Consider the following 26,811-nt stretch of genomic DNA (forward strand, 5'->3'; position numbering starts at 1 on the left):
CTTATAGCAGGTTGTCTGCAAAAAAGCTATCTTCCCGAAATCCCACTGTGGGCATTGCAGGAGGCCCCCAGGAGGAAGGTGTATGAATTTTCTCAAAGGGGTTTCCTCTTTTCCAGGCCTCCTGGTGGGAACTCTCGATGTTGTTCTGGACTCCAGTGCAAGAGTTGCCCCTTATCGTATTCTCTACCAGACTCCAGACTCGTTGGTATACTGGACCATTGCCTGTGGTGAGTAATAATGTTCCAATTTACATGCTTAAAAAGAAAAGACCAAGATAATTCTTAGTATCATAATAGAATACTGCTTTGTCTGTTGAAGAGAAAGGTATTTATTTGACAGATGATGATAGGATTTGGAACTGCTGAGATCTTAGAAATGGAGTCCAAGTCCTGTACTTGACAGCTGAGGAGGCTCCTTCTCAGAAAGGAGCTTATCACCCAAAGCTTTACAGGCAGTAAGTAAGAGATTCAAAACCAGAGGTCATAATTTGAATCCAGGTACTCAATTCCACATACAGTGTTCTTTCTGCTTAAAGCTGGGAACCAAAGTAGCCACCAGAGAGAACAAAATCTCCTTCAGTTAAATGTTGCTCAATAGTATTAACTGAGCCTGGACCTCTCAGAGCAGGAGCTTATGATCCAAAGTAGAGGAGGAAATGCCTTTTCATCAATTGTTTAGTATCTAGCTTTTAGAGTGACCACAGTGGATAGCAGACAGATGCTGACTTGGGATGTTTAGAGTAGCATAGTATTGAATAGTTCCTATTTGATTACAGGCCACCCCATAAATTAGATCACAGCCACAATGGCCTTGGCTTTCCTCCACTCTTGGAATTTGTTCCCTCATTACCTCTACCTCTTAGAAGCCTTAGGTTTCTTCAAAGCTCAGCTCAAGCCCCATTGTCTACATCGGGGTTTCTCAGTCTTTATTTTCTTATATACCCTTTTGGCAGTCTGATAAAACCTATGACCTCCTTCTTGGAATAGTGCTTTTAAATCATAAAATCTATAGGTTTGCAAAAGGAAACCAATTATGCTAAAATACAGTTATCAAAATATTTAAAATATTTATGAACCTTAGGTTAAGTATCCCTGTTCTTTATGAAGGGTTTCCTGATCTCCCCAACAGCTAGCATTTCTTCCTGCTAATAAACTCACTTATTTTGTGTATATCTTTTGTATATGTCTATATACATGTTGTCTCCTACCATAGAATATATAAGCTCCTTGAAGGAAGAGGCCATTTAGTTTCTGTCTTTGAACCCCCCTGTTCCTAGCACATTGTTCCTGGCACATTGTGAGTGTTTAATAAATGATTAATTGATTAACATAAGCTTCTTCATATATGGTATGAACTCAGGGCACCAGCAAGGCCCAAGTGTCCCAAATAATTCTTTCTCACTAGCTACCTGATGCTAAAATCCTACCATTAGGGCTCAATTCCTTTAGCAGAATGCAAAGTCCAGCCCCACTGTCTGTTGATTTGATATCCTCTCGTCTCCAAGAAGCTTCCCTTCAGATCATTCCTTTTCTTTATATATTCAGTTTCTCCTTATCCACCATCTTCCAGCCTTAGAACAAAAACTTTAAATTGACTCTACCTTTCCCTCAAGATATCTCTTCTTTTCATTTCTTAATTTGTAGAAAGGATTGTCCCTCCTGGTTTCCTCCATTTCCTTAACTTTTCACTCGTCAGCCCCTTGCAATCTAGCATCCAGTCCAGTATTCAATTCAAACTGCCCTCTCCAGAGTTATCTCTGATCTTTTTAAGAAATCTGTCTTGATTTTCTCCTGTATCTCTTCCTCCTAGAGAACTGTCCTTTATAACAAAGAATTTTCTTAAGAAAAAAAATGAAGAGGAAAAAACTCCCAACAAATTTGATTGACATGCTGTAAAAAATGGCATAATATTCAGTTTTCCCCAACAATGTCTCAACTACTCATCCTACTTGACCTTTCTGTCACTTTTGATGCTGTTGACCAGCCATAGCTCCTGGATATTTTCCCTTCACTTGGCCTCCTGGACACTGGTCTCATTGTTTTCCTTCTTCCTGTCTGACTGTTCCTCCTTTGCTTAATCCCCATCCACTAAGTATAAGGTTCTGTCCTGGATTCAGTGGGTCCAGTTGTCACCTTGATACTCGCAAATCCAGCAGTCTTTCTCTGAAACTTCAGTCCTTCTATTACTATCTGCTAGATGTCTCCACCTGAATGTCCTGTCCCATAGACCTTTCAATCTCAACGTATCCAAAACAAAATTCCATATATATATATATATATATATTTTTTTTTTCCCCCAAAACACACCCTCCCTCCAAACTTCACAGCCTCAGAACCCTTCTTCTCTCTTCCTTTTCCCTAACCTTCCAAATCCAATCATTTCTCCAATCTTAATGACTCTACTTCGACAACATCACTACAACACTAGGCAGCTAGGTGGCACAGTGGATAGAGCTAGATATGGAGTCAGGAAGACCCAAGTCCAAATCTTGCCTTAGACATGTAATAGATGTGTGACCCTGGGCAAGTCACTTAACTTTTGTCTGCCTCAGTTTCCTCAAATGCCAAATGGAGATAATAATGGTGCCTACCTCCCAGGGTTATGTGAGGATAAAATGAGATTTGTTAAGTGCTTTGTAGACCTTGAAGCACTATATAAATGCTAGCTGCTGTTATTATTAATAATAATTATTGGGGCAGCTAGATGGCGCAGTGAGTAGAGCACTGGCCCTGGAGTCAGGAGAACCTGAGTTCAAATTCGGCCTCAGACACTTTACACACTTACTAGCTATGTGACCTTGGACAAGTCACTTAACCCCAATTGCCCTGCCTTCCCTCCTCCAAAAAAAATTATTATTATTAAATTATCACTCATGTGACCCCCTTCCTTCTCTCTACCTATGAACTGGCCACCATGGTTCAGGTCTTCCTTATTTCTCACTTGGGCTATTATAACAGTGGCTTTCCCAATGGCGTTCCCTGCTTCCAGTCTAGCCCCTTCCCAGTTCGTCCATCCTGCACCAAACTGATATTTCTGAAACTCGGGTCTGACTGTGTGATTCCCCTACTTAAATAAAGTTAATGGGTCACTAATGTCACTAGAATAAAATTCAGAATCCTCAGCTTGCATCCTACAGTCTATCTCTCACCTATCTTTCCAGATTCTTTACAAATTAATAATCATCAAAGATTATCAAGTTGTCTTTTTTTTGGGGGGGGCAAGGTAATCAGGGTTAAGTGACTTGCCCAGGGTCACACAGTTAGTGTCAAGTCTCCGAGGCTGTATTTGAACTCAGGTCTTCCTGACTCTGTCAGTGCTCTGTCCACTGCACCACCTAGCTACCCCGAATACCAAGTCTTGTTGCAGATTACTGACTTTTACACAAAAGGTTCAGTCACACTGGTCTTTCCCACATGTGTTCTTTCATCTTCTCCTGTTCCTTTTTACTCAGGCTGTGTCTGGAGTGTACTTCTGCCTCCCCTCTGCCTCTTAGAATCCCTTCCTTCAAGCACAGCTTAGGAACCACCCACTCCAGGAAGCCTTCCTTGATTTTTCTTCTTCTCCCTCCATACATTAGTGGTTCTCTTCCTTTTAAAGTTACTTTGGATATTTCAGTTGCATCCAACCCTTTGTGACCTTATTTGGGGTTTTCTTGGCAGAGATACTGGAGTGGTTTGCCATTTCCTTCTCCAGCTCATTTTACAGATGAGGAAACTGAGGCAAATAGATTTAAGTGACTTGCCCAGGGCTACACAGCTAGTAAGTTTCTAAGGACTGATTTGAATTCAGGTCTTCCTGACTCCATATCCAGCACTCTATCCACTGTGCCACCTAGCTGCCCCAACTTTGGATTTTTATTTCTTTACTAATGTATGTTTTATCTCTTCCCTTCCTTTCAAAAATGTAATCTCCTTGAAGTTGGTGTCATAACTTTGGATCTCTAAAACCTAACACGGGTCCTTTTACGCAAAGTGAAATTAGGAAAGGTTTGTTGCATTGAATTAAATTTTTGGCATTTTTTAATTATTCGTTTGTGGTTCAGAGTAAATGAAGGATGAGAGAACAGGCTTTGATAGGAGAGAAGAACAATCATGAAGATATTTTGAGGAACATGACAGACTCCAACCAAATGGGAAATAGAATTCACACTTTGCCCCGGGGATCACCTAGAGAACATTCCGGAATCTTATACAATGCCGTGAGACCTGTGGATGTCCAATCAACATGAAGAAAATTGAGCAGCTGTTAGAGGTATAGGACTTGTGGGAGGGGAGGAAGGAGAATTGTAGTTTTAGGCCTGCGGCCAGCAATTGGGAGTTAGGAGTCACATTCAGTTGACATTGGCAATCAAGATTAGTGCTAAAGTAAGCATTGTGACTAGCAGGGAAAGGAATGATAGAAAGAAAATGAAATAACCTTTGAAGAAACAGGCACCCACAGGAGTCTAGCCAAGATCAATGAGGTGAAAATTTTCCTATTTCTCCCCATTTAACCTGTCACCTTCTCCAACCACAGAGCAACTTCCATGAATTCTAAGTTGGCTTATGGCGTCTCTGCAGTGAGCCCCTCATCTGAGCTCTTCCAGGCCTAGATTGGGGATTTGTGGGTCCCTCATCACATGCCCCTCCCTTCTCCCTCCAGGGGATCCAGTGAGTGGGTTTTTGCTAGTGGATCTTACTTCATTCAGTCATATTCACCTCCTCAACACCTCATTTCTTTTCAGTTGGTTGGATCGCCTCTCACGAATCAGTTGTTTGGTGCTGAGCTAAGCCATGGGGCTGAGTACTCTGAGTAACAGAAGGGCATGATGGTTCCAAAATGACAAAAGTTCTGGCTTTCCTGAGTGTGTGTGTGTGCGCGCGCACACACCTTGATTCAGTGTGGTTATGTACGCTGCAAACACCAGAAGATATAGTTTCCACTGAATAGAGTATATAGGGGTAAATGATATAAGTAATGCTTGTCCCCCCTAGCATGATCTCATTGCAATAAACCGATCTCCTCTCTCCAGGATGGTTTTAGCTGGAAAGAAAAGGATTAGTTCACATTGATTTCCAATAAGTACAGCTCCAGTGTTTCCTTATGGAAGACACTGCCACGGAGCTAGACCATTTTGAGGGCCCTATTTACCTAGAAGTAAACCATGACAATTGATTTCAGTTTTAAAACCATATTCAGGGCTGTCATTGAAAGATAATAATAGTTTAGGATGTAACTACTGCAGTTTCTAGAGAAAGCTGTCTCACTGAACCAAGGTCCTTTTCTGAAAGTCTCTTCCTAGGATGCTGAAATGTGGGTCAGTGTTTATACATAATAGCTTTCTTACAAATTGAAAATTCGGAGAAGAGTTATGTGGAGAGCTTTTGAAATTCTCAAATTTGCCTCAGTCCCTCAAATTCACATTCCTGGGAGGAGCCTGAGGGTCTGTATATGTAGCCACAGAAAGCCAGAAATTTTTTCCCTAAAAAGTGATATGCCCAATATTTCTCAGTAATTGGCAAAGCTGGGATTCAAACATAGGTCCTCAGATTCCAAATAAAAATCTGGAGGAAGGGTGGTTTCGGGGAGGAAAATGTCTAGCCTGTAATTTATTAGAGGCTTCTGTGTTCAGAGTACTATGTTAAACATTGGAGGTGAAACAAAGTTTGAATAAGACACTGTCTCTATCCTCACAGAGCTTGTAATATGTTAGGGTTGGGGTTATAGATAGGGATAGGAACTGGACCTTGAATTTCATTGGTATAGGGGACCACTAAGTGCAGAAACATCTATCAATGCATGTTGGCATCTTCCTTAAAACTTATGTCCTTACAGCAGGGATTCTTAACCTGGAGTCCATATTTTTTTAAAAAAATATATAGATTTTTCATTCCTCAATAGATAAGTGATTGAAGGATATGAACAGGCAGTTTTCAGATGAAGAAATCAAAGCTATCTATCTATAGTCATATGAAAAAAAATGTTCTAAATCACTATTGATTAGAGAAATGCAAATTAAAACAGTTCTGAGGTGCCACCTTGTACCTATCAGATTGGCTATTATGACAGAAAAGGAAAATGATAAATGTTGGATAAATGGGAAAAAATTGGGAGCCTAATGTACTGTTGGTGGAGTTGTGAACTGATCCAACCATTCTGTAGAGCAGTTTGGAACTATGCCCAAAAGGCAATCAAACTCTTCATACCCTTTGATCCGGCAATACCACTACTAGGTCTGGATCCCAAAGAGATCATAAAAAAGGGAAAAGGACCCACTTGTACCAAAAAATATTTATAGCAGCTCTTTTTGTGATGGCACAGAATTGGAAATTGAAGGAGATGCCCATCAATTGAGGAATGGCTGAATGTGATATATGAATGTAATGAAATACTATTGTGCTATAAGAAATGGATGAGGGGGTAGATTTCAGAAAAACCTGGACTGATGCTGAGTGAAGAGAACCAGGAGAACACTGTACACAGTAACCATAACACTGTGCGATGAGCAACTGAGATTGACTTAGTTCTTCTCAGCAATGCAATGATCCAAGACTCATCGAGTTCCAAAATACTAGCCATATCCAGAGAAAGAGCTGATGGCATCTGAATGCAGATCAAAGCATACTATTTTTACTCTCTGGGGTTTTTTTCCCATGGTTTTTTCCTTTCGTTCTGATTATTCTTTCACAACATGACCAATGTGGAAATATGTTTTACATTATTGCACACATATAACCTATTTCAGATTGCTTGCTGTTTTGGTGAGGGAGGAAAGGAGGGCAAAAAATTTGGAACTCAATCTTTCAAAAAATGAAAGTTAAAAATTGTCTTTATGTGTAATTGGAAAAAATAAATTCTATTAAAATAGAGACTTTGATAACAGCATATTTCAATATTATTCATTTGCTTTGTAATCTAATAAGTGATTCATGAGCTTCACCAGACTACCAAAAGAGTCTAAATAAAAAAAAAAGGTGAAGAATTCCTGTCTTGGCATCTTAGAAGCCTCAGCACTGAGGAGTTAAGTGTCCTGCCCAGGGTAACACAGAGCCAGGATATGGCAGAAATATAGGACCTGATCGCACATCTTCCTAGTTCTTAGACCAGCTCTCTAACCACTAGGCACATGGCCTCTTGACAGTATAATACTGGGGAAATACAGTACAAATATATTATAATAACAATGTATATTACAGGTGCACAACAATGCTACATGAAGGGATGGGTTGTTACTGACAGAGGGGATCAAGGGGGGCTTCCTGGAGGAGATAAGAATTTGAGTTGATCATTAGATAATAAATAGAAAGTCAAAAGGCAAAGAGAATGAATACGCCCTAGGCATAGGGACATTCCAGACATAGAACAAAACCAGGAAAATGCAAGGCATGTTTAAGATACAGAGAAGAGCACTATTTTGTACATAGAGCACCTCGAGGGGAATACGATGAATTGGATATGTGCCAGCTTGAGGAGGGCATGGAATTTAACTGTATTTGGGAGGTAATCAGGAATCGCTGAAGTTTTTTGAGCAGAAGAGTGATATGGTCACGTCTACACATACAAAAAATGAGTCTCATAATGTAGACTGGGTTGCAAGTGGGAGATGCCAGAGGTGGGAAACCTTGTTGGGAAGCTTTTGCAGGCGAAGGTCAATATGCAGGTGGGGTGGTAGAGGGAATGGAGAAGGGATTGTTGGATGCAAGAAATGTTGTAGAAGTAGAATGAAGAAAACTTGGCTGTGGGCTTGATTTGGAAAGTGACAGTGGGAGAGTCAAAGATGGTGTTTGGGTAACACGAGTTTTGGGCATGTGCCACTTGCAGAAATAGCCTGCTTTGCAGACTTAGACCCTTGGGATGACCTCCTTTCTCTTCCCCCTTCAGCTAATGGAAGTAAGTGCCAGCAGCTGGCCATTGGGAAGGGGAACAGATGCCTGTTCACCCCCTTAGCTGGTGCCATCTTCAGAGAGCACCCTGGAGACAGCTTGTCTCCCGGGTATAGAAATCAATCCATTGCTCTTCAAAGGGACAGAGGCAAAATGCTGCCCATCTTCTTTCCATACAGTTGAGTTGGATAGCTCAAGTCCAATAACCCAGTGTGTGCTATCCCAGCATCAGTATGACTAAAGAAGAATTCCCCCATAGTAGTTCCAAGAAATTTGTCAAAAAGAGGGGCTTTTGGTGACTGATGAGGAAAGGAACAAGGAATTGGGGGTGGGGGGGGAGAAGTAGGTAAAAAAGTTGATGGCATCCTCCCTCTGTGAATAGTTTCTGACCTTCAGAGATGATTTGTTTTTAAAACAGTAAGTTTGATGATGCCTTTTTTTTGACATCACAATCACTTCAACATATCTCCATCCTCCTACCCAATGAGTCCTCTCTTTTTGCAAAGAGAAACAAATAAGCAATACTAACTGGCAAGTGACTGTGTGTAAAATGATGCTCACACAATCTTCCACCTCTCTGTGTAAAAGAGGGAAGTGCATTTCTGCTTCAGAGGTGATATTTTTTTACTAATAGTATTTTATTTTTTTCCGATTATAATTAAAGACAATTTTTCACATTCTTTTTTTTTTTTAATCTTAAGTTTCAAATTTTCTCCCTCCCTCCCCTTTTCTTCCTTCTCTCTAAAACTGTAAGCAATTTGATATGTTATATAGGTGCAATTGTGTAAAACATATTTCCAAATTAGTCATGTTGTGAAAGAAGAAACAGACCAAAAGGGAAAAAACACCATGAAAAAAATAAAGTGAAAATGGTATGCTTCCATCTGCATTCCACCAGTTCTTTCTCTGGATGTGGACAGCATTTTCTATCATGAGTCCTTTGATATTGTCTTGGATCATTGAATTGCTGAGAAGAGCTAAGTCTATCAAAGTTGGTCATCACACAGTGTTACTGTGTACAATGTTCTCCTGGTTCTGCAGAGATGATTTCAAAAAAATAACAAACGTTTATTAAAAGCCTGCTATGTTCCAGGCACTTGAGATATAAGTAGGAAAAGAGAAAGATAATACCTGCCCTCAAGGATTTTCAAATCTATGTAATGGGGGAAGATAAAGCAAAGAAGGAAACTTAAAAAGTGTATGTCAGGTCCCAAACAGGAGTAATAATGGAGAAGTGAATCAGAAGGCAGGGTAGCCAGGTGAGAGGTGAGGAGGTGGCCGAGCTCAGGTCTTAGTGATATCCCAGGACATCTGTAGCTGGTTTCTCTTTTCCGCTACCTTTGTTTGACTTTCTCTCTCACTGTTCCAGGATCTTATGGGGGCCCTCAAGATTTCAGATTTACACACCTATGCAAGTTCCCGTAAATACATACAATCTATTTTTCTATCATCATATGTACACATGCATACATGCATCAGTCATAGAATGCTACTAGAATTAATAAATAAGCATTTTATTAAGTGTCTGCTCTCTGCCCATGTACTATGCTAGGTACTAGAGACACAAAGACAAAAAAAAGTCAAACAGTAGCTGACCTTAAGGTTCTTATAGACAAGATTCACTTATGTATGATTGTTGTTCAGTCATTTCAGTCATGGCTGACTCTTTGTGACTCATTTTGGGTTTTCTTGGCAAAGACTCTGGAGTGGTTTGCCATTTCCTTCTCCAGCTCATTTTATAGACGAGGAAACTGAGGTACAGAGGGTTAAGTGACTTGCCTTGGGTCACACAGCTACAAAGTATCTGAGGACTGATTTGAACTCAGAAAGACTCATCTTCTTTTTATTTATTTATTTGTTTGTTTTTAGTTTTCAGTATTCACTTCCATAAAATTTTGAGTTCTAAATTTTCCCCTCCTCCCCCCCCTTCCCAAAGATGGCATGAAATCTGATATAGGTTGTACATATACATTCATATTAAACATATTTTCACATTAGTCGTGTTGTAAAGAAGAATTAGAACCTATGGGAGTAACCGCGAGAAAGAAGAAACACAGAGAGAGAGAATAGTATTCTTTGATCTGCATTCAGACTCTATAGTTTTTTGCTGGATGTGGATAGCATTTTCCATCATGGAGACTCATCTTCTTGACTCTAGGCCTGGTACTCTATCCACTCTATCCTAGCTGCCCTCATATATGATAGGAATTTATAAAATCACATTCAAGGGATGTGATACAAGAAAGGTACTCACAGCTGAAGAAACCAGGAAAGAACTTTGAGAAGGAGCATCTGTCTGGTCAAGGGGTTCTTAACTTAATGCCTGTAAACTTTTTTTTATTATTATTCATTTAAAAACTTTCTGAAAAGGCATCTAGAGGTTTCACCTGGTTGGGCCAAAGGGGTCCTTGATGCCAAAAAGGTTAAGAACCCTTGGACTAGTCCAACCCCCATTTTTTTTTTTAACATGTGAGGAAACTACCCAGAAACATGAAGCTACTTGCCTGAGGTCCACAGCCTCTTTGGTAGAAGAGCCAGGCATGACTCAGGTCTCCTGACTCACAGCCAAGTAGTCTTTCCATGACACCATGCTGCCTCTCAAGCATTCTTGTAGGCAGGAGGTAGTAAAATTCCAGAGCTTAATTAACTTTTTCTAATTAATTCCGTGCCTGCTGTTCTCTCCACCAAATAGTGATGATGATGGGAAATTCCATTGCCTTCTTTAAAGGAAAGATATGCTGCGGCAGCAGAGTGTGTGCGGTTAGAGGAGTAGCTAGGTGGACGCCATTCCTGTTGCTATATCCCAGAAACCAGTGGGGTATCCTTGAAAGCATGCCATTTCAAATGTTGGTTTGGGGGTGGTATCTAGTTTGTTTTCTATTTTTTTTTATTTCAAGGCAATCCTGAGGCTTCTTTATTTCTAAGTATGACTGGGTTACCTGGGATAGTTTTTTTTCTCAACATTGTTATAAAGATACAACCATATTGTCATGTCCTGAGATTATAAGCATAATTATGTAAGAAACTCATAATCCCACAAGCACTTTTTTCTGGCCTGTTGACCACCTTTATAATATGAATGAATGGGGAAAAAAAACCCACTTACGAAGTACCCACTGTGTACCAGGTAGTGTGGTAGGGATACAAAGAAAAGACAAGGTAACAAGCGTTTATTAAGCACATGTTGTGTACCAGGCATTGTCCTACGGACAAAAATGAGATAGTCTCTGTCCTTAAGGAGCTTACATTCCAGTAAAAGGATACAACACATAGAGAATGGCAACATGGTTGTGTTAGGTTCACAAAGATTTTTCTTTAAGGAATTTTAACAATGGTACCATGTCAGACCCACCAGTTAACTTTTCATAATGGCCTAAGCATCAGAGATCAAAAACATTCAAGGATAAAGTTATTAAGCCCTGTTGATGACCCCCAGGTCCGTACCCACCACATCTCTCAGTACTAGACCATCCCTTCATTTATATTCATACCAAATCTTTTTAAATAGCCTTTTCATATTTTGTGACCTTACTTGGAGAATGATTTCAAACAAAGGTGTTTCCTTATTTTCATATATATACATATTTTAAAATATATACATATTTTAAAAACTGCTTATGTTCACCTGTGGACCTGTGGATGATGGAAAGAGCATAAGATTTGGAGTCAGATGACATGGGTGTGAATCCTGGTTCTTTGTTTTTTTCTCCATCCAATAAATATTTATTAAGCTTCCACCATGTGCCAAGCATTGCATCAAATAATGAGGATACAATTAATTTTTTAAAAATAGTCCCTGCCCTAAAGGAGCTCACAATCTAATGAGGGGAGACAGCATACAAAATGGGGCAGGAAAGCAGGGATAGGGGAGAGAGACCGAGGGGCGTCTTGTTCCATGGAGTCAAAACCAAGCAGAGCAGAGATGCAGAGCAGAGTAAGCCAAAGTCCATCTTCTGTCCTCTATAAGGGAAGGTATTGGGAGGAGTTTGTACTCTACCCTCCAGCCCTCCAATCAGAGGGGAGAGGCGGCAGAGGGAGTGGGGATGGAAGCTTGAGTTAGCAGCTGGTTAGAGGAGATGAGCTTAACCTGGGAGGGGCATCTTGTTCTGGTGGAGTTAATATCAGGCAGAGCAGCAGATTGTATAACTGGAAAGCTAGATATTTTAGATGTTTTTAAAAATATTTCCTCAGTGAACTTTCCCTTTCTACAGTAACTTCTGAGATCTTCTGCTTTTCAGAGAAGCAATGGTGCGTCTTGCTTCTAACCTGCTTCAACCTTAAGGCACTTAGCTCTCTGGGCCTCAGTTTCCTCAGCTGTAAGATGAGGGAAATTGTGAAGTAAATGACCTCTAAGGGCCCTTCCATCTTAAATCTTAGGATTCTGCCTAATACCTTTTTGGCCTTGAAAATGTACTTCTTACAGGTAGATGTTTCTTCTGTGACTTTTCCACAAACATAGATCTCTGTGTTTTTCTGGCTATAGAGCCTGGGTTTCTAGCGTGCGGGCACTGTTGCTTGATATTTACTACCATGCATCACTGTCGTTTTTTTATCCTGTGTTTATGCCCAAAGAAGTCTCATCTTCTGAAGGCTAGATCTTCATATAGCTACTTGTTTGGTTTTTAGTCAGTTCTTTCTATTTGGCTCTGGTGTAATTGATTGGGTCAACTAGGAGATCTGAATTGAGAACTGAATTAAGAGAGCTGAAAATACTGAGTGAATTGCCCTTGGATCTAGTAGGGGCTAAGGGTGTGCGCGCGCGCATGCATGCGTGTGTGTGTGTGTGTGTGTGTGTGTGTGATATGTATATACTTTTGTTACATATACTATATTTTTGTTGTGTACATACACGTGATATATGAGTTGATCACTGTAATTTTCTGAAATTCAGGTTTTAAAAATAAAAACAGGGAGTCCCAGATACACAGCCAAAATCCTCTTGGATTTAAAAAAAACCACCCTACTTTTTAGTATCCAAGGTAATTGAATGCCTTCATTTTTGTTTTGGAATGAAATTTGAAAGAATCTAAAATTTGAAAGAATCTGATTTACCATTCTGGGACCAATTTATTTAGACTTCGAGCACATGTAACTTACCGGAAGGTAATTGAACAAGATGAGAACAAGACTGAATGGATTCATGGATGGATGTTTTTCCTGATTATCATCAGGGGGCATTTAGTCTGTGTAGGTTATTTTGGTGCATCCCCTACAGACAATATAATCTCCTTTTTCAGCAAAAAGGATTTCTAATTCATCAGTCAATCAATCTTCATCCATTTTGAGCGCCTACCCCTTCTGAATGCTTAGATTTCCCATAACATTCTCAGATATTAAAATGTCTCTTCTTGTGTTTCCAGCTGATTATGCCAGCGACTTGGGTTGTTTCCCTAACCGCCAATAGGTCCCTTGCCAGAAAATTGTCTATTACCTTGCTTTGAACTGGTCTACATACCCAGCCTTAAAGTGTAGCTTTGATAAATGAGTTAGATATTCAGGAGAGAAAGGGGCTGGCTGGCTCAAAGTGAGGTAATAGACAATTTCACATGCCCTAATTTTCTTAGTGCACTATTCAATTCCAATACCATTTGCCCACCTTTCCTGGAGAATTGAAAAGAAAGATTTATAAGGGGAGTGAGGATTCAAGCAACTTATTGGACAAGTGAATCCTTCCTTGGGGAACAATATTAGTTCCTAAAATCCCCTAACATCCTCACAATTACTTTTCAAGGATGAACATCGCTTCTGACCTGCTTAGCTGTTGGCAGGATCAGACTGTCTCAGAGAGCAAATGAGTGTTTTCCTTTATGGCTCCCTGGAGGGTAACCTGAATTCTTTATATTCTGGAGTAAGGAATGTGGGGGAAAAAGTAACCTGCTACCCTCTGTAATTCTTTCTACCAGCCTAGTATCTTGGGGATCTCCTGCTCTGCTTTGTGAGGGAACCCACACCACCCCTCTAGTATAAGCCTATAGTTCCTGATGTACCTTTATTAAATTCAACTTAAAAAATTTATGAAGCACCTACTACAAATGTGCAAGTCACTGGCCTCAGTGGTGAGTTACAAAGAAAAAGTATCTAATAACTTTTTACCTTACACTTTATTGGGGTGGGGACAATATATAGAAGTAAATAAGATGATTTGAGGAGAAAGAGCCCTCTTACAGCAGGGGAAACAGGAAGGGCTTCATGGGAGAAGAGATGGTACCTGAGATAAGCTTTGATAACTGAGCTAAGCCTTGTTGAAAGAAAAGACAATTGAGGCTGAGCCCTAGGCTTGTGGGATAGCTTAGGCAAATATATAGACTAAGGTCTGTTGCCTTTAGATATCCAGTTTGACTAAAACACAGAGTGAACTTAGAATGAGTGAAGGCTGCAAAGATAGGCTGGAGCCATCTCCTGGCTGCCCTTAAATGCCAGCCTGGGCCATTTGCCTTTGACCCTAGAGGCAGTGGGTAACCACTGAAGTTTTCTTTAGCAGGTAATTGGCATGGTCAGACTTGTGTTAAGCAGATTAGTTTGTTGTCTGGGTGGAGTAAAGATTGAAGAGAGAAGGGACTGGAAAAAAGGGAGATCAATGAGGTGGCAACTTCAACGCTCCAAGAGATAGCTTAGAGAGCCTCAAACTAAGATGGCGGCCATGGAGTTGTTGAGAAGAGGATGGTGCAGTGGAGAAAGAATTGACAAGACTTGGCACCTGTTTAGATACGAGAATTTAGGGAAAAGGAAGAGCCATGGATGACTGGTTGTAGATTGAAAAGAGCCTAGAAGGATGGTAATGCTGTCGTAGACTCCTAAATTTAGACTTGGAACCTTAAAGGTAGTCTAGCCCACCTAACTATAGATAAGGAAACTGAGTGACATGCCCAAGGTTATGGAGTAAGATCCAGATCCTCAGATTCCAAATGGGAAAACTTGGAAGAAGGGTGAGTTGGAGAAAGATGATAAATTTTATTTTGAACATTGGCTCATAGATTGAGAGCCGGAAGAAATGTAGAAGACCATCCGGCCTTAACTCCTCTTTCTACAAATAAGTATTCAGTGCCAATAGCACTTGCAGGTAAAGGTATACAGCAAGCAGTGGGTGACACAGATAGAGTCCAGGAGAGATATTCAGGTTGAATATGTAGATTTAGGAACCATATGCTAGGGGGATGCAAACTGAACCCCTGGGATTGTATGAGATCACCACGTGAGAGACTTATGGTGAGAAAAGAAAGGGGATCTAGACACCCATGCTTAGGGGAAGGACTTGAATGACAAGGAAGCAAAGGAAATAGAAAAGGCTTCAGATACAAAGGAGGACCAAGAGAGCTAAAAACCAATGGAGAGAGTTCATAAATAAGGGGGTGGCCAACAAATGTTCAAATGTGTAGGACCTCAAGGAAGATGAGGACAGAGGAAATTCCATTGAATTTTGCCTCGAAGAAATCACTCACAAGTAACCTTGAAGATATTCGTTTCAGTCAAGTGGTGGCACTGGAAGCCAGATTGCAAAAGGTCGAGAAGTAATAGTTGGTGATGAAGTAAGGGAGGGAGTGGAAATAACTCTTTCTTAGAGCTTGGCAGTGAAAGGGGAGGGGATATACAGAACAATAACTTGAGGGGTTTGTAGTCAGTAAACATTTATCAAGTGCTTACTATGTGCCAGGCCCTGTACAAAGTACTGGAGATACAAGACAAAGACTTGCAAGTTCCTGCTTTCAAAGAGCTCAAAATCAAATGGGGAAAACAACATGTGCAACTGTGAACAAAAAAGCTGTACGCAGGGTCAATTGGAAAGAATCAGCAATGCCATCAGAATTAAGGGGGATTGGGAAGGACTTCTGGGAGAGGTGAGACTTGAAGAAAGCCAGAGAAGTCAGGAGTTGGAGATAAGGGTGAGATGGGGGCATGGGGAATGAAGCTCACCACTGAAAATGCCTGGAGCTGGAGCTGGGAATTTAAGAAAGAGCAAGGAGGGTCAGTATCACCAGATCTTAGAGTACTTGAGGGGGGTGGCATAAGAAAGGTGGGGGCAGGGGAGAAAAGAGGTTATGAAGGTCTTTGAACACAAAACAGGGTTTTATATTTTATCCTGGAGGTGATAGGGAGCCAGCGGAGGTAATACTGAGGGGGGCAGTGTGACATGGACAGACCTATGCTTTAGGAAGATTGCTTTGGCAGTGAACTGGAGAGCTTTGTGATAAGGAGAACAACCAGCAGGCCTGTGATGATGACGGACTGGTCCGAAATGGTGGCAGTATATGCAAGAGACCTTGGCACAAGGCCTTAGCAAGAAATTGGATATGGGGGCTGGGAGTGAGAAGTTGAGAACATCACCTAAGTCTTGAGTTTGAGTGACCAAGAGGATAATGGCACCCATGATAGCAACAGAGAGATGAAGAGGAGGGGAGGATTTCAGGGGAGAGATTTGGGACATGTTGAGTTTAAGATGTTTATGATGTCTAGTGGATGTGTAGTTTGAGATGTCCAACAGGTAGTTTTTAAAGAATTGGCAGGACCTGTACATGTCTTTAGGCAGCTGGGAAGGGGTCATTAAAAAGAGAGAGATTGAAAATAACGAAGAGGGAGTGAAAAATTGATGCAGCCAACTGAGGGGAGATGAGAAGAACGGGTATCCAGAACACAGGTAGAAGGGTTTCCTTGTTCAGGGGCACTTGTCCTCAAAGACTGGAGCAAAGAAGGTGAATAATGATACAGAGGGGAGATGGGTGTATTTACAATGGATGACTGACCTCAGATTTCTTGGAGGAGGGAGACACATGCTTAAAGCAAGGCAGACATGGCACAGGACTTCTAAAGAGAAAGGAGAAATCTTGGAAATAGTGCCCGTGTGGAACATGATATAGATGGGGCTAAAGACTGAATCTGTGATTTCACTTAGCTGGAGTCTGCAATCTGTGCCTCAGCTAGATCTTCTTAAAAACGTAACAACCATTCTTGGCTCGTGAGCTGTACAAGTGGGTCAGATTTAATTTGCCCGACCCTGGTGCAAAGAACTCCAAGGTAATGAAACTCAGTCTGACAGTGCAGGTTGGTACTTTTGCTGTAAATTATAGTTTCCTAGAGCACTAAGGGGCAGCTAGGTGGTGCAGTGCATAGAGTGCTGGGCCTAGAGTCAGGAAGACTCGTATTCTTGACTTCAAATCTGGCCTCAAACTCTTCTTAGCTATGGGACCCTGGGCAAGTCACTTTACCTTGTTTAACTCAGTTTCCTCATTTATAAAATAAGCTGGAGAAAGAAATGGCAAACCATTCTAGCATCTTTGCCAAGAAAACCCCAAATGGGGTCACAAAGAGTCAAACACAACTGAAATGACTGAACAGTGTTGAGGTTTAAGTAACTTGTCTAAGGTCACACAGCCAGTGTGTGTCAAAGGAAAGTCTTCAGCCTGCTTCTTCCTGGCTCCAAGGCTACCTCTGCTGCTTCTTGGGGTAGTCAATCACGGAAGAATGGAAGGATTATGGAGCGTAGCCAAGCATTCAGTTGAGATCAGAAAACATGAATTCATAGTAGACACAGTCAATATGCATTACCTGATAAATGCATTGATGAGTTTCAAAAGTAAGTGCCCTATGAGGTCAGAGAGGGAAGCCCTTAAAGACAGCAGGGATAGGGGTAGCAAACTGCGGACTTGCTGACAGCAAAGAAAGCCATAGAGAGAAGGAAAGGAGAGATGAAAGGGATTATTGTCCGCTAAACAACGGGGCAGACGTTCTGAAAGCACAATAGAGACAGAAGACAGCCAAGCTCAGCAGTCTTCTGGGGAAACCTGGAACCCCAATGAGTGTACTTGAATCAATCAAGGGGCATTTGCAACTGAAGACATCAAACATCTTGGTGTGAGAACATACCCAGGGACCAACAGTAAACTATTCAATCCTACAAGCACCAGCGATACAAAGACAAAAATGAAACAACCCCTGCCCCCAAGGAGTTTACACTCTATTTGGAGGGCACAACACATGGATGGAAAAGCACAGATATCCTGAAGGTAAAGCAGCTGGTTGGCTGGCAAGTCCCAGAGTTCCTTAGGTTAAATAATAAAAAGGTGAGGAGATGGAAGAAATATACGAGCCCCACCCCCATCCCCCAGGCATTCGGTCTGTGTCATGTCGATCTTGTTTCTTACACTAGATACCAAACTACTCCAAAAACCCCCACATTTCTCCCCAGACTTTGTCATGGTCTTTTGACTCAGCTTCCTCTTCAGATTTGCTAACCACCTCTAGCCTTCTATTCATTTGACCAATCACCAGCCTTTCCCTGTTAGCAGATTACTTCTGCCCCCTTAACCATGAGAGCGCCTGCCAGCAGCAAACCCTAAAACTCCACCTCTATCCTCTAACTCACCGAGGTCCTCTTATCAATACCTTAGAAGCAGCTGAGCCATAGCCCAAGGTGGGCTGACTCCAGGTGGGAGGAAAAGGGTAAATTTTAAATCTCCCCCAAACAGTGGATCTCCCCAACAACCTCTGGTGTTCCATGGTATTCATCACCTTCACAATTCTGCAGAGAAGGGGGAAGGGAGAGGACATGTTCATGTACATTAATTTACAGCATCCCTGTGAAGGAGGAAATCTCTATTTTCCAGATGAGAAAAGTGGCAAAATAGAGAATATAGAAAATATAGAGAAATAGAGCTAAATATAGAAAAATTCCATAATTTACCTAAAGTTACACAGCTAACGAGTGGTAAAGTGGGGCCATAAGTCAAAGTTTCCTGATTTCTAACCCTATGCTTTAAACCAAGAGTTCTTGGTTTTTGTTTTGTTTTATTTTTTTTTTAAATTAAAATGTCCTTTTTTTCTAATGAACTAAAATCCATTTTTTCTCCTTCTTACTTTTCTCAATTAAAAAATAAAAACTTTTCTGAGTCAGGGGTCCCCATGGTAGGCTAGCAAAACCTATAGATACTTTCTCATGATGATAACTTTCCATCCAAGCTCACAGATCCCCAACAAATTGCCTGCTGACCAGGTGTAGTATCACTGCTATAGGCTGTACTACCTCTCTCATGACAACAAAATATGCTCTGTAAGAATTTTGTATGCATAGGACCCCAAAATAATAAGTTAAGAGAAAATAACCACAGTCTTAAGTATATTTTTCTTTTCCTTCTTGAGTGCATTTGCAATGCTGTTTCAAGTAAAATTTTGGCTTCCGAGCCAGTCCAAGTTGAAAGGTGAATTTTTCCAAAGTTCCCTCAGAATTCTACTGAGCTTCTTGATTTTTGTTTTCTTTTGAGTCTTGGGGGGAGGGAATGATTCTCTTGACACAGCTCCGGGTGCCACTGATCCTTGGCTGTCCCCGATCTTCTTTCATAGGAGCCAACATGAAGGATTTGGGGAGAATTTCGGGTCACTGGCCAACAAAAATAGTTAAAAGAGAGCCCAGGGTGGGAAAAAGGAGAAAAAGATTCTTTCAGGAATCCATCCATTATATCTGAACAGCTAGGTGGGCAGGAAGTCATTCTGATACGAGTGTATGGGGTCAGGAGATTTTATACACATTACCTAGGGGTGATTCTGCCACTACCCCTTTATAAAGATCCATCACCTAACAAACCTCAAAAGAAAAAAAGGTTAATTCAGGATCTTAACAACCACATCCTCACTTTGTCAGTGCAGAGCGCTGAGCAGCAGGGTGACATTTAGATGGAGCATTCAGCCCAAATGGTTTAAATTTGGAGGTTTCTGGCAGACTGAAAATTCAAGACTTCATTGGGAGCTGTAATGATGATCTCACCCCCATTACTTTTCAAGGAATTGAATCAGTGAAGCCTTTGCTGGTATTCCCTGGAGACACTCTGTTTTTATGTCTCATTCATAATTGAATGGAGAGAAGATCATTTTTTGCACATTATTAGGAGGTAGTTTTGTCAGAACTCAAGGCATTCCAAAGCCTTTTTTATTGTCGTAACTTAACCTGTAACATATTATCAAAGCAAGAGCTGTATTCATATGTAAGAGAAATTCTAGCAAGAAGAAGTGTGGAGGCTAATGATATGCCAGCTTACGTTTGTTTGGACTCACAGAAGCATTTTACATTCATTAACCATTCAGCGATAGAACTAGAAGGGACCTCCCTCGGCAGTCACCCAATATGGTCCCTCATTTTACAGCTCGGACAGGAGAAGCATCTGGCTGAAGGTCACCCCGGGAGCAGAAATCAGAGCTGGGAACACAAGTCCTCTTGTGTTCTTCCTATTCATTGCTCCTTTATGTATAATGCAAAAAGGGAGAGAAAAATCATTTAGATTCCTCCTTCTCTTTTAATGAGTGAAGAAACCGAGAATAAGAAAGGGGACATATGTAATTCTGTTGTTTCCTGTGTTTGGACATCACTTACATTTCCCAGTGTATCCCTTCCCTTGCCCCATTCCAGAGAGGAAGAAAGGAAGAAGAAGCAGTTCAACCAGCAAGTGGGGGGTGTGGCGCAGATCTGATGTTATCTGGAGGATTTCATGCTCCCTCACCTCAGCAAAGAAAAGGAGGAGGCAGCTTCTCATCTCTCTTCTTTGGGGACAGACTTAGTCATTGTAATTTCACAGCATTCAGCTTTCTTCCCATTTACTTTGTTGTGATCCTGTTTATAGATAGATAGATAGATACATAGATATCTCTATCCATGTGTGTTTATATGTGTACATATATATATATGTATGTGTATGCATGGGTCCCCAAATTAATAAATTAAGAGAAAATAACCCCACTCTTAAGTATATTTCTCTTATATTTTATTATATATTGTTATATTTTTATTTCTTATGTATTCTTATTTTCTCTATGTGTACATATTTGTGTGTGTGTGTGTGTGTGTTTGCTTATTAGCAGTCTTCCCCTCTGCACCAAGACATCTCTGTGTGATAATCCCCATTTTACTGATAAGGAGAATGAGGCTTGGAAATAGATATCTAGATGTGAGAAAAATGATTATCCGTCTTCCCCGCTGCTCCTGCTCTATTCAGAAAAGGGAAGCAGAAACAGCCAAGTGCATTGACTAGAACTGGTGCTCTCCATGGGACCTTGCATATTAACTGCCATTCATACAGCCCTCTGAGATCTGCCAAAGCATTCCGCCTATGTGGTCTCACAGAAGCCTCACAATGACCCTTCGAGGTAGATGCCATAGATATCATTGTTCTTTACAGATAGGGAAACTGAGAGCTAAATGGGTTTAAGTGACTCCCCCAGAGGCATACCCCCAGACTTCCAGCCTAGCTCTCTATCCAAAGCACAACCCTGTCTCTACTTTGTCTTTTTTTTTTGAGGGGTGAAGGCAAGGGCAATTGGGGTCAAGTGACTTGCCCAAGGTCACACAGCTAGTAAGTGTGAGTGTGAGGGTCAAGAGTCTAGGGTCAAATTTGAACTCAGGTCCTCCTGACTCCAGGGCCACTGCTGCCCCTCTACCTTGTCTTTTAACCTCTCTGGTCCTCATGATTAAATGAAAAGAGTGAGTCTACATGACTTTTGTTTCCTGGGTATAAAATCCTGTGCTCCTAACTCACCCTGGAAATCTTCAGTCAAACCTCATCTATTTCTGCTTTTCATATCTGAATCTTTTCATCTTTTATATGCGATTTGTTACTTTCTCACACCTGGGGAAAAATAAAAATAAAGAGAAAAGTTGGCATATTTGAATAGCCCGGGTGACATTTCCCTTCAATGTTAATAAAACAAGCCTGGCTTTCTGAGGTAAAGGAAAGAGTCTTCACCAGGCATCAGAAGAGCTGGGTTTGAATATGGCTTTTGCTATTTCCCAGCCATGTGACCCGCTGGGTAAGTCATGTTAATTCTCTGATTCTCAGTTCGCTTATCTGTAAGATGGGGTTGATGATATGTACACTGCCTGCCTCACAGGGTTGTTGGGAATATCCAGTGGGATAGTTATGTGAAAGGGCTTTGTCGGGACCAAGTGCCATGTAAATATTTGGCATGAATTTGGCCACCCTGATGTCATTGCATTGTTTGTCTTTTTCTTTCTTTAGCTGGTTCCAGGAAAGAAATCACCGAGCACTGGGAATGGCTTGAACAGAATCTGCTGCAGACTCTCTCTATCTTTGAGAACGAAAATGACATAACCACCTTTGTGAGAGGGAAAATACAGGTAGTGTCTGGAAGTTGTGGCTGTCTTCTGATCTCTCCTTAAAACTCTACTGACCTGGGGCTCCCCAGTGTCTTCTTCACAAAAACTCTCTGGCGTTAAACTGAACCCCACCGTATTGGTGAGGGAAGTGTAGCTGTATCTGACTCATTTATGGATGGCAATGGAGAAAGAGAAACATGCTTAAGTAGGATCCCCAGGCACCACAAAAACATTTTAATTCAGTGGCACCTTCAGCCTCCTCCCTTCGGCAATGCCTTAGGCATTACAGCCAGATGAGGAAGGGCAAGGCTGGACAGCAGCAGGAATAAGGCCAGGGCCTGGGGATCCAGCATCAAATCAAGTCAGTGTTCATTGTCCCTTCACTTCTGTGTGCTTCAGTCTCCTCCTCTGTGAAGTGAGGATCATGATTGTACTTTCCTCCCCGGGTTGTTGTTAGCATGAAATGGTATAATGTTTGTGAAGTGCTTGGCAAAACTTGAAAGCATCGATCATTTATATATTGCTTTTATCGTTGCTGTTGTTGCTTGTGAGGTCCTAGGCGAGCCACTAGGGGAAGGGACAAAGTTTAATTCATGGCTTTTGACTCATAGGGGTGGGGGGATAATATATAAGCATATTTAGCTGTAATTCACAGCATTACTAGAAGAAAAAACAAGACTTTCTGGAAGACACAGAATTTCCATTGAATCTTAAAGGGTGGATAGGAATTCAAGAAGTAAATGGGATGGAGGACATGACAGGCATGAGGAACAGTGGTAGCACAGACATGGAGGAGAAAGAATTCAGGGGACAGAGTAAACCATGGTATATACAGAGCTAAAGCTAGAAAAGCTGGATGGTGCTGAATTCTGGAGGGCCTTGACTAGAATACCAAGTAGAGGAGATTGGAGTTTCCTCAGGGGATTAGAGGGTGAGATTTGGAGGTAGAGAACCTGGCTTTGACTCCCAGCCCTGCTGGTTACTAGCCATATGGCCTTGGCCAAGTCATTTCTCCTTTATGGGCCTCAGTTTCTAAATCTGTAAAGTGACTCTGTAAAAGAAGAGGGGCTTGAATTACTAGGAGTTGTTTAATTAACCTTCACTAAAGTTCTATTCTGATGCATTATTGCATTGGCTTGGCCAATAAGAAGATTGGCAGGTAATTTTTTTTAAATTAATTTATTTTTTTTTTAGTTTTCACCATTCGCTTCCATAAGATTTTGAGTTAAATTTTTTCCCCCTCCATCCCCTTTCCCCTCCCCAAGACGGCATGTAATCTGACATAGGTTCTACATATACATTCATATTAAACATATTTTCACATTAGTCATTAGACCCAATGAGAGGAATCATAAGAAAGAAGAAACAAAACAAAACAACAAAAAAAGGAGAGCAAATAGTATGCTTCCATCTGCATTCAGACTCCAAAGTTCTTTCTCTGGATGTGGATAACATCATGAGTCTTTCAGAGTTGTCTTAGATCCTTGCATTGCTGAGAAGAGCTAAGTCTGTCAAAGTTAGTCATCTCACAATGTGGCTGTAACTGTGTACAGTGTTCTCCTGGTTCTGCTGATTTCACTCAGCATCAGTTCATATAAGTCTTTCCAGGTTTTTCTGAAGTCTGCCTGCTCATCATTTATTAGCACACAATAATATTCCATTACATTCGTATCCCACAACTTGTTCAGCTATTCCCCAACTGATAGGCATCCCCTCAGTTTCCAATTCTTTGCCACCACAAAAAGACCTGCTATAAATATTTTTGTACATGTGGGTTCTTTTCCCATTTTTATGGTCTCTTTGGGATACAGACCTAGAAGTGGTATTGCTGGATCAAAGGATATGCAGTTTTATAGCCCTTTGGGCATAGTTCCAAATTGCTCTCCAGAATGGTTGGATCAGTTCACAATTCCACAAACAATGCTTAGTGTTCCAATTTTCCTACATCTTCTCCAGGTGGGTAATCTTTTTAAGCTAAAAAGATTTGAGTATAGAGCCAGGTAAGGAAGAGAGGTATGATAGTCCCTTAACGAGTGGGCCAGTGTGAGAAATAAAGTCAAGAAGTCATGACCCATTCATTCACTTCCCTACTGTTTTATCATCTCCTTAAAAATACTGTTATTAGTGGCCATAGTACTTAGATTAAAGATGGGACAAAATGAAGGGAAAGGGAAGAAGCATTTATTAAGATGGAGGAAATGAAGGTGAAGGGAAGAGAATAAGTATTTATTAAGTACCTACTACCAGCCAGGCATTGTGCTTTACAAATACTTTTTTCATTTGCCACTCACAAGAACCCTGTGAGGAAGTAGTCCTAGAACAGATGTGACAGAAAACGGCAAATATCATGCCCAAGTGATGTGGACCCAACGAGCCATGGTGAAATTCCACAGGTCAAGATGCCAGGAGTGGACAAAAATGAATCAATTACTACTCTGGCAATTACTGAGAGAAGATGGTAGGAGTTGGGGTAAAGGAAAAGCTGGAATGATAGGACCCAACCAATGACCACTAAACTTCACTATTTTTTGTTCCTTAAACAATATGGGGCCACTGCCATCCCCAAATATATCCCAAGTATGGAATGGGAAGGAACAAAATTTTGGGTGGAGAATGTGCCCTCCATGGAAAGGAGTGGAATATAGGTGCTCAGTTACAGTACTGGATACGTTTACATATCAGAACAATTCCCAAAGTTTATTTTTATAAATTGAGCTAGTGAAGACAAACGTTTTTCCACTTTGACTTTCTATTGTGTTCCCTGAATGTGAGGTGACTTGGGAGAGCAGGAGACTGAAATACTATCAGCCTTAACCTGGGTGAGGAAGGCTAGCACACAACTATTTTCATATTCATAGACATCCTTGTACCCTTTTGGGTTAGAAAGTCTCTTTTACTCCTGTTTTAAATTTGAGGTCCTTCTCCCTAGTTTACAGCACCACTGTATCCACACAGCATGATGGACCTCTATGCTCTAGAAATACTGCCCATGTTCATTCCCTTCCAATGAGAGCTCAGTGCTTACGTGGAAAAAAATGCTGTGGGTTGGGCAGCCCTAGACTAGCCTGGTAGAGACCTTAGTGCTTTCTTATAATAGGTCTAAGGTTGCCAGTGCTATACCAGATTTGGCTTTTTGCATTGTTTTTTAAAGTTTTCCTGATGCCTTTTGTATCACTGTCATTTGTGGGTCTTTATCCTCCCACAACTGCCTTCCTACCCAATAAAGCCTTCTCTTGAAACAAAGAAAAAAACAGTTAAGCAAAATTGATGGCGTATGCAACATTCTGCACCCACACCCACATTGTTTCCTGTTCCTTGATACAAGGAAAAGTGTTGTGATGAATATTTTATTATCTATAAGCCCTTTCTTTCTCCCTTTCACCTCCTTGGGGTACGTATCCCACAGTCGAGTGAATTTTCTTGTATAATTTCCAATTGTTTTCTAGAATGGTTGAGGCAATTCACAACTCTATCAGTTTTGTATTCCTGTGCTTGTCTTTCTTCAGCCTTGGTAGTTGTTTTATTTGTTTTTTTAAAAGAGAGAAGTTGGGTTTGGGCTATTGTGATTTGGCATTTATCCACAATCCAAGCAGAAAAAGGTCACGCAATGTGACCTTCCCTCACTTTATAAACTACAAACTTTGGACATTGTCTGCATAGGCTTCTAAAGTCCAGTAACGTAACTTGATATTTATAACAACCTCTTTCAAATGGCTTTGAAACCCTTTTGAGGCGACAAATAACACTTTTAAATTTGTCTCAGAATTTAGCTGCCCTCCAGCCTTGGGAAGTGAGGGGAAAGAACCAGTCTAGCACAAAGGAGGCAGCCAGTGAATGCTCCTAGAATGAATGAACTCCAAGCCCCAGCCCCAGCTTTTCTTATCGTGGGGACTCAGAAATGTCATTGCCCCTAATACGCATACACCACAAGGACACAATGGCATTCATTACTTATATTGTTGCCTATATTTCTTGTGTGTCTGTGTGTGTGTGTGTGGTTTTCCCCATTTAGGGCATTATCGCAGAATACAACAAAATTGATGACATAAAGGAAGATGACGACACTGAGAAGTTTAAGGAGGCCATTGTGAAGTTTCACAGGCTCTTTGGGATGCCGGAGGAAGAGAAACTGGTCAATTACTACTCGTGCAGTTATTGGAAAGGGAAGGTCCCCCGCCAGGGCTGGATGTACCTCAGTATTAATCACCTTTGCTTTTATTCCTTTCTGATGGGAAGGGAAGGTGGGTAAAATCATCTCAAGCATGCATGGAGACTGGGAGGGAGACTGTGGAAATAGGACTCAGCTCAGTTGGGCCACAGGGGGAATATGGTCTCATGGAAAGATTGCTGGACCAAGAGTCAGGAAGTCTTAAGTTTGCATCCTGACACTACTATTATGAGCTGGGTGACCATGGGTGAATTCTGAGGCCAATCTGAGCTTCAGCCTCTTCATTTGTAAAATGAAAGGGTTGTTTTCCAGAGTGATTAGACCAATTTCGAAGTCTGCCAGGTGTGTATTCATATGCTTGTCTTTCTTCAGCTTTGGTGGTTGTGAATAGAGAGGGTAATGGTACTTAGGCTACTTACCTCACCAGGTTGTCATGGAGAAAGTTTATAATCCATAAAGCAATAATATATGTCTGAAAAGTTACTGTTTGTTTGTATTACATACAAATGAAAAAGTATTCTTTAAAAATAGTTGATATAGGGGATTTTATCTTCCAATTGGATTGACTATATTTCTAAAAATACAAAAGCCAGTTATAATATCAGATTTAGAAGTAGATGGGATCTTAAATGTCATCTAATGCAACCTCTCATTTTACAGATGAAGAAACTGGGGTCCAGAGGGTTTAG

At 41.0% G+C, this 26,811-nt stretch overlaps 1 protein-coding gene across 1 annotated transcript in view; it reads left to right on the top strand.

Annotated features, from left to right (window-relative positions):
- Window positions 1-26,811, top strand: part of TBC1D9 (TBC1 domain family member 9) — a 129,153-nt gene that overhangs the window by 50,229 nt on the left and 52,113 nt on the right. Inside the window, 3 exon segments of the mRNA XM_036765002.1 lie at window positions 117-227; window positions 21,857-21,975; window positions 25,967-26,195. Coding sequence (XP_036620897.1) covers window positions 117-227; window positions 21,857-21,975; window positions 25,967-26,195 — 459 coding nt within the window.

Source organism: Trichosurus vulpecula, chromosome 6, assembly GCF_011100635.1.
Source record: "Trichosurus vulpecula isolate mTriVul1 chromosome 6, mTriVul1.pri, whole genome shotgun sequence".
Taxonomy (NCBI): domain Eukaryota; kingdom Metazoa; phylum Chordata; class Mammalia; order Diprotodontia; family Phalangeridae; genus Trichosurus; species Trichosurus vulpecula.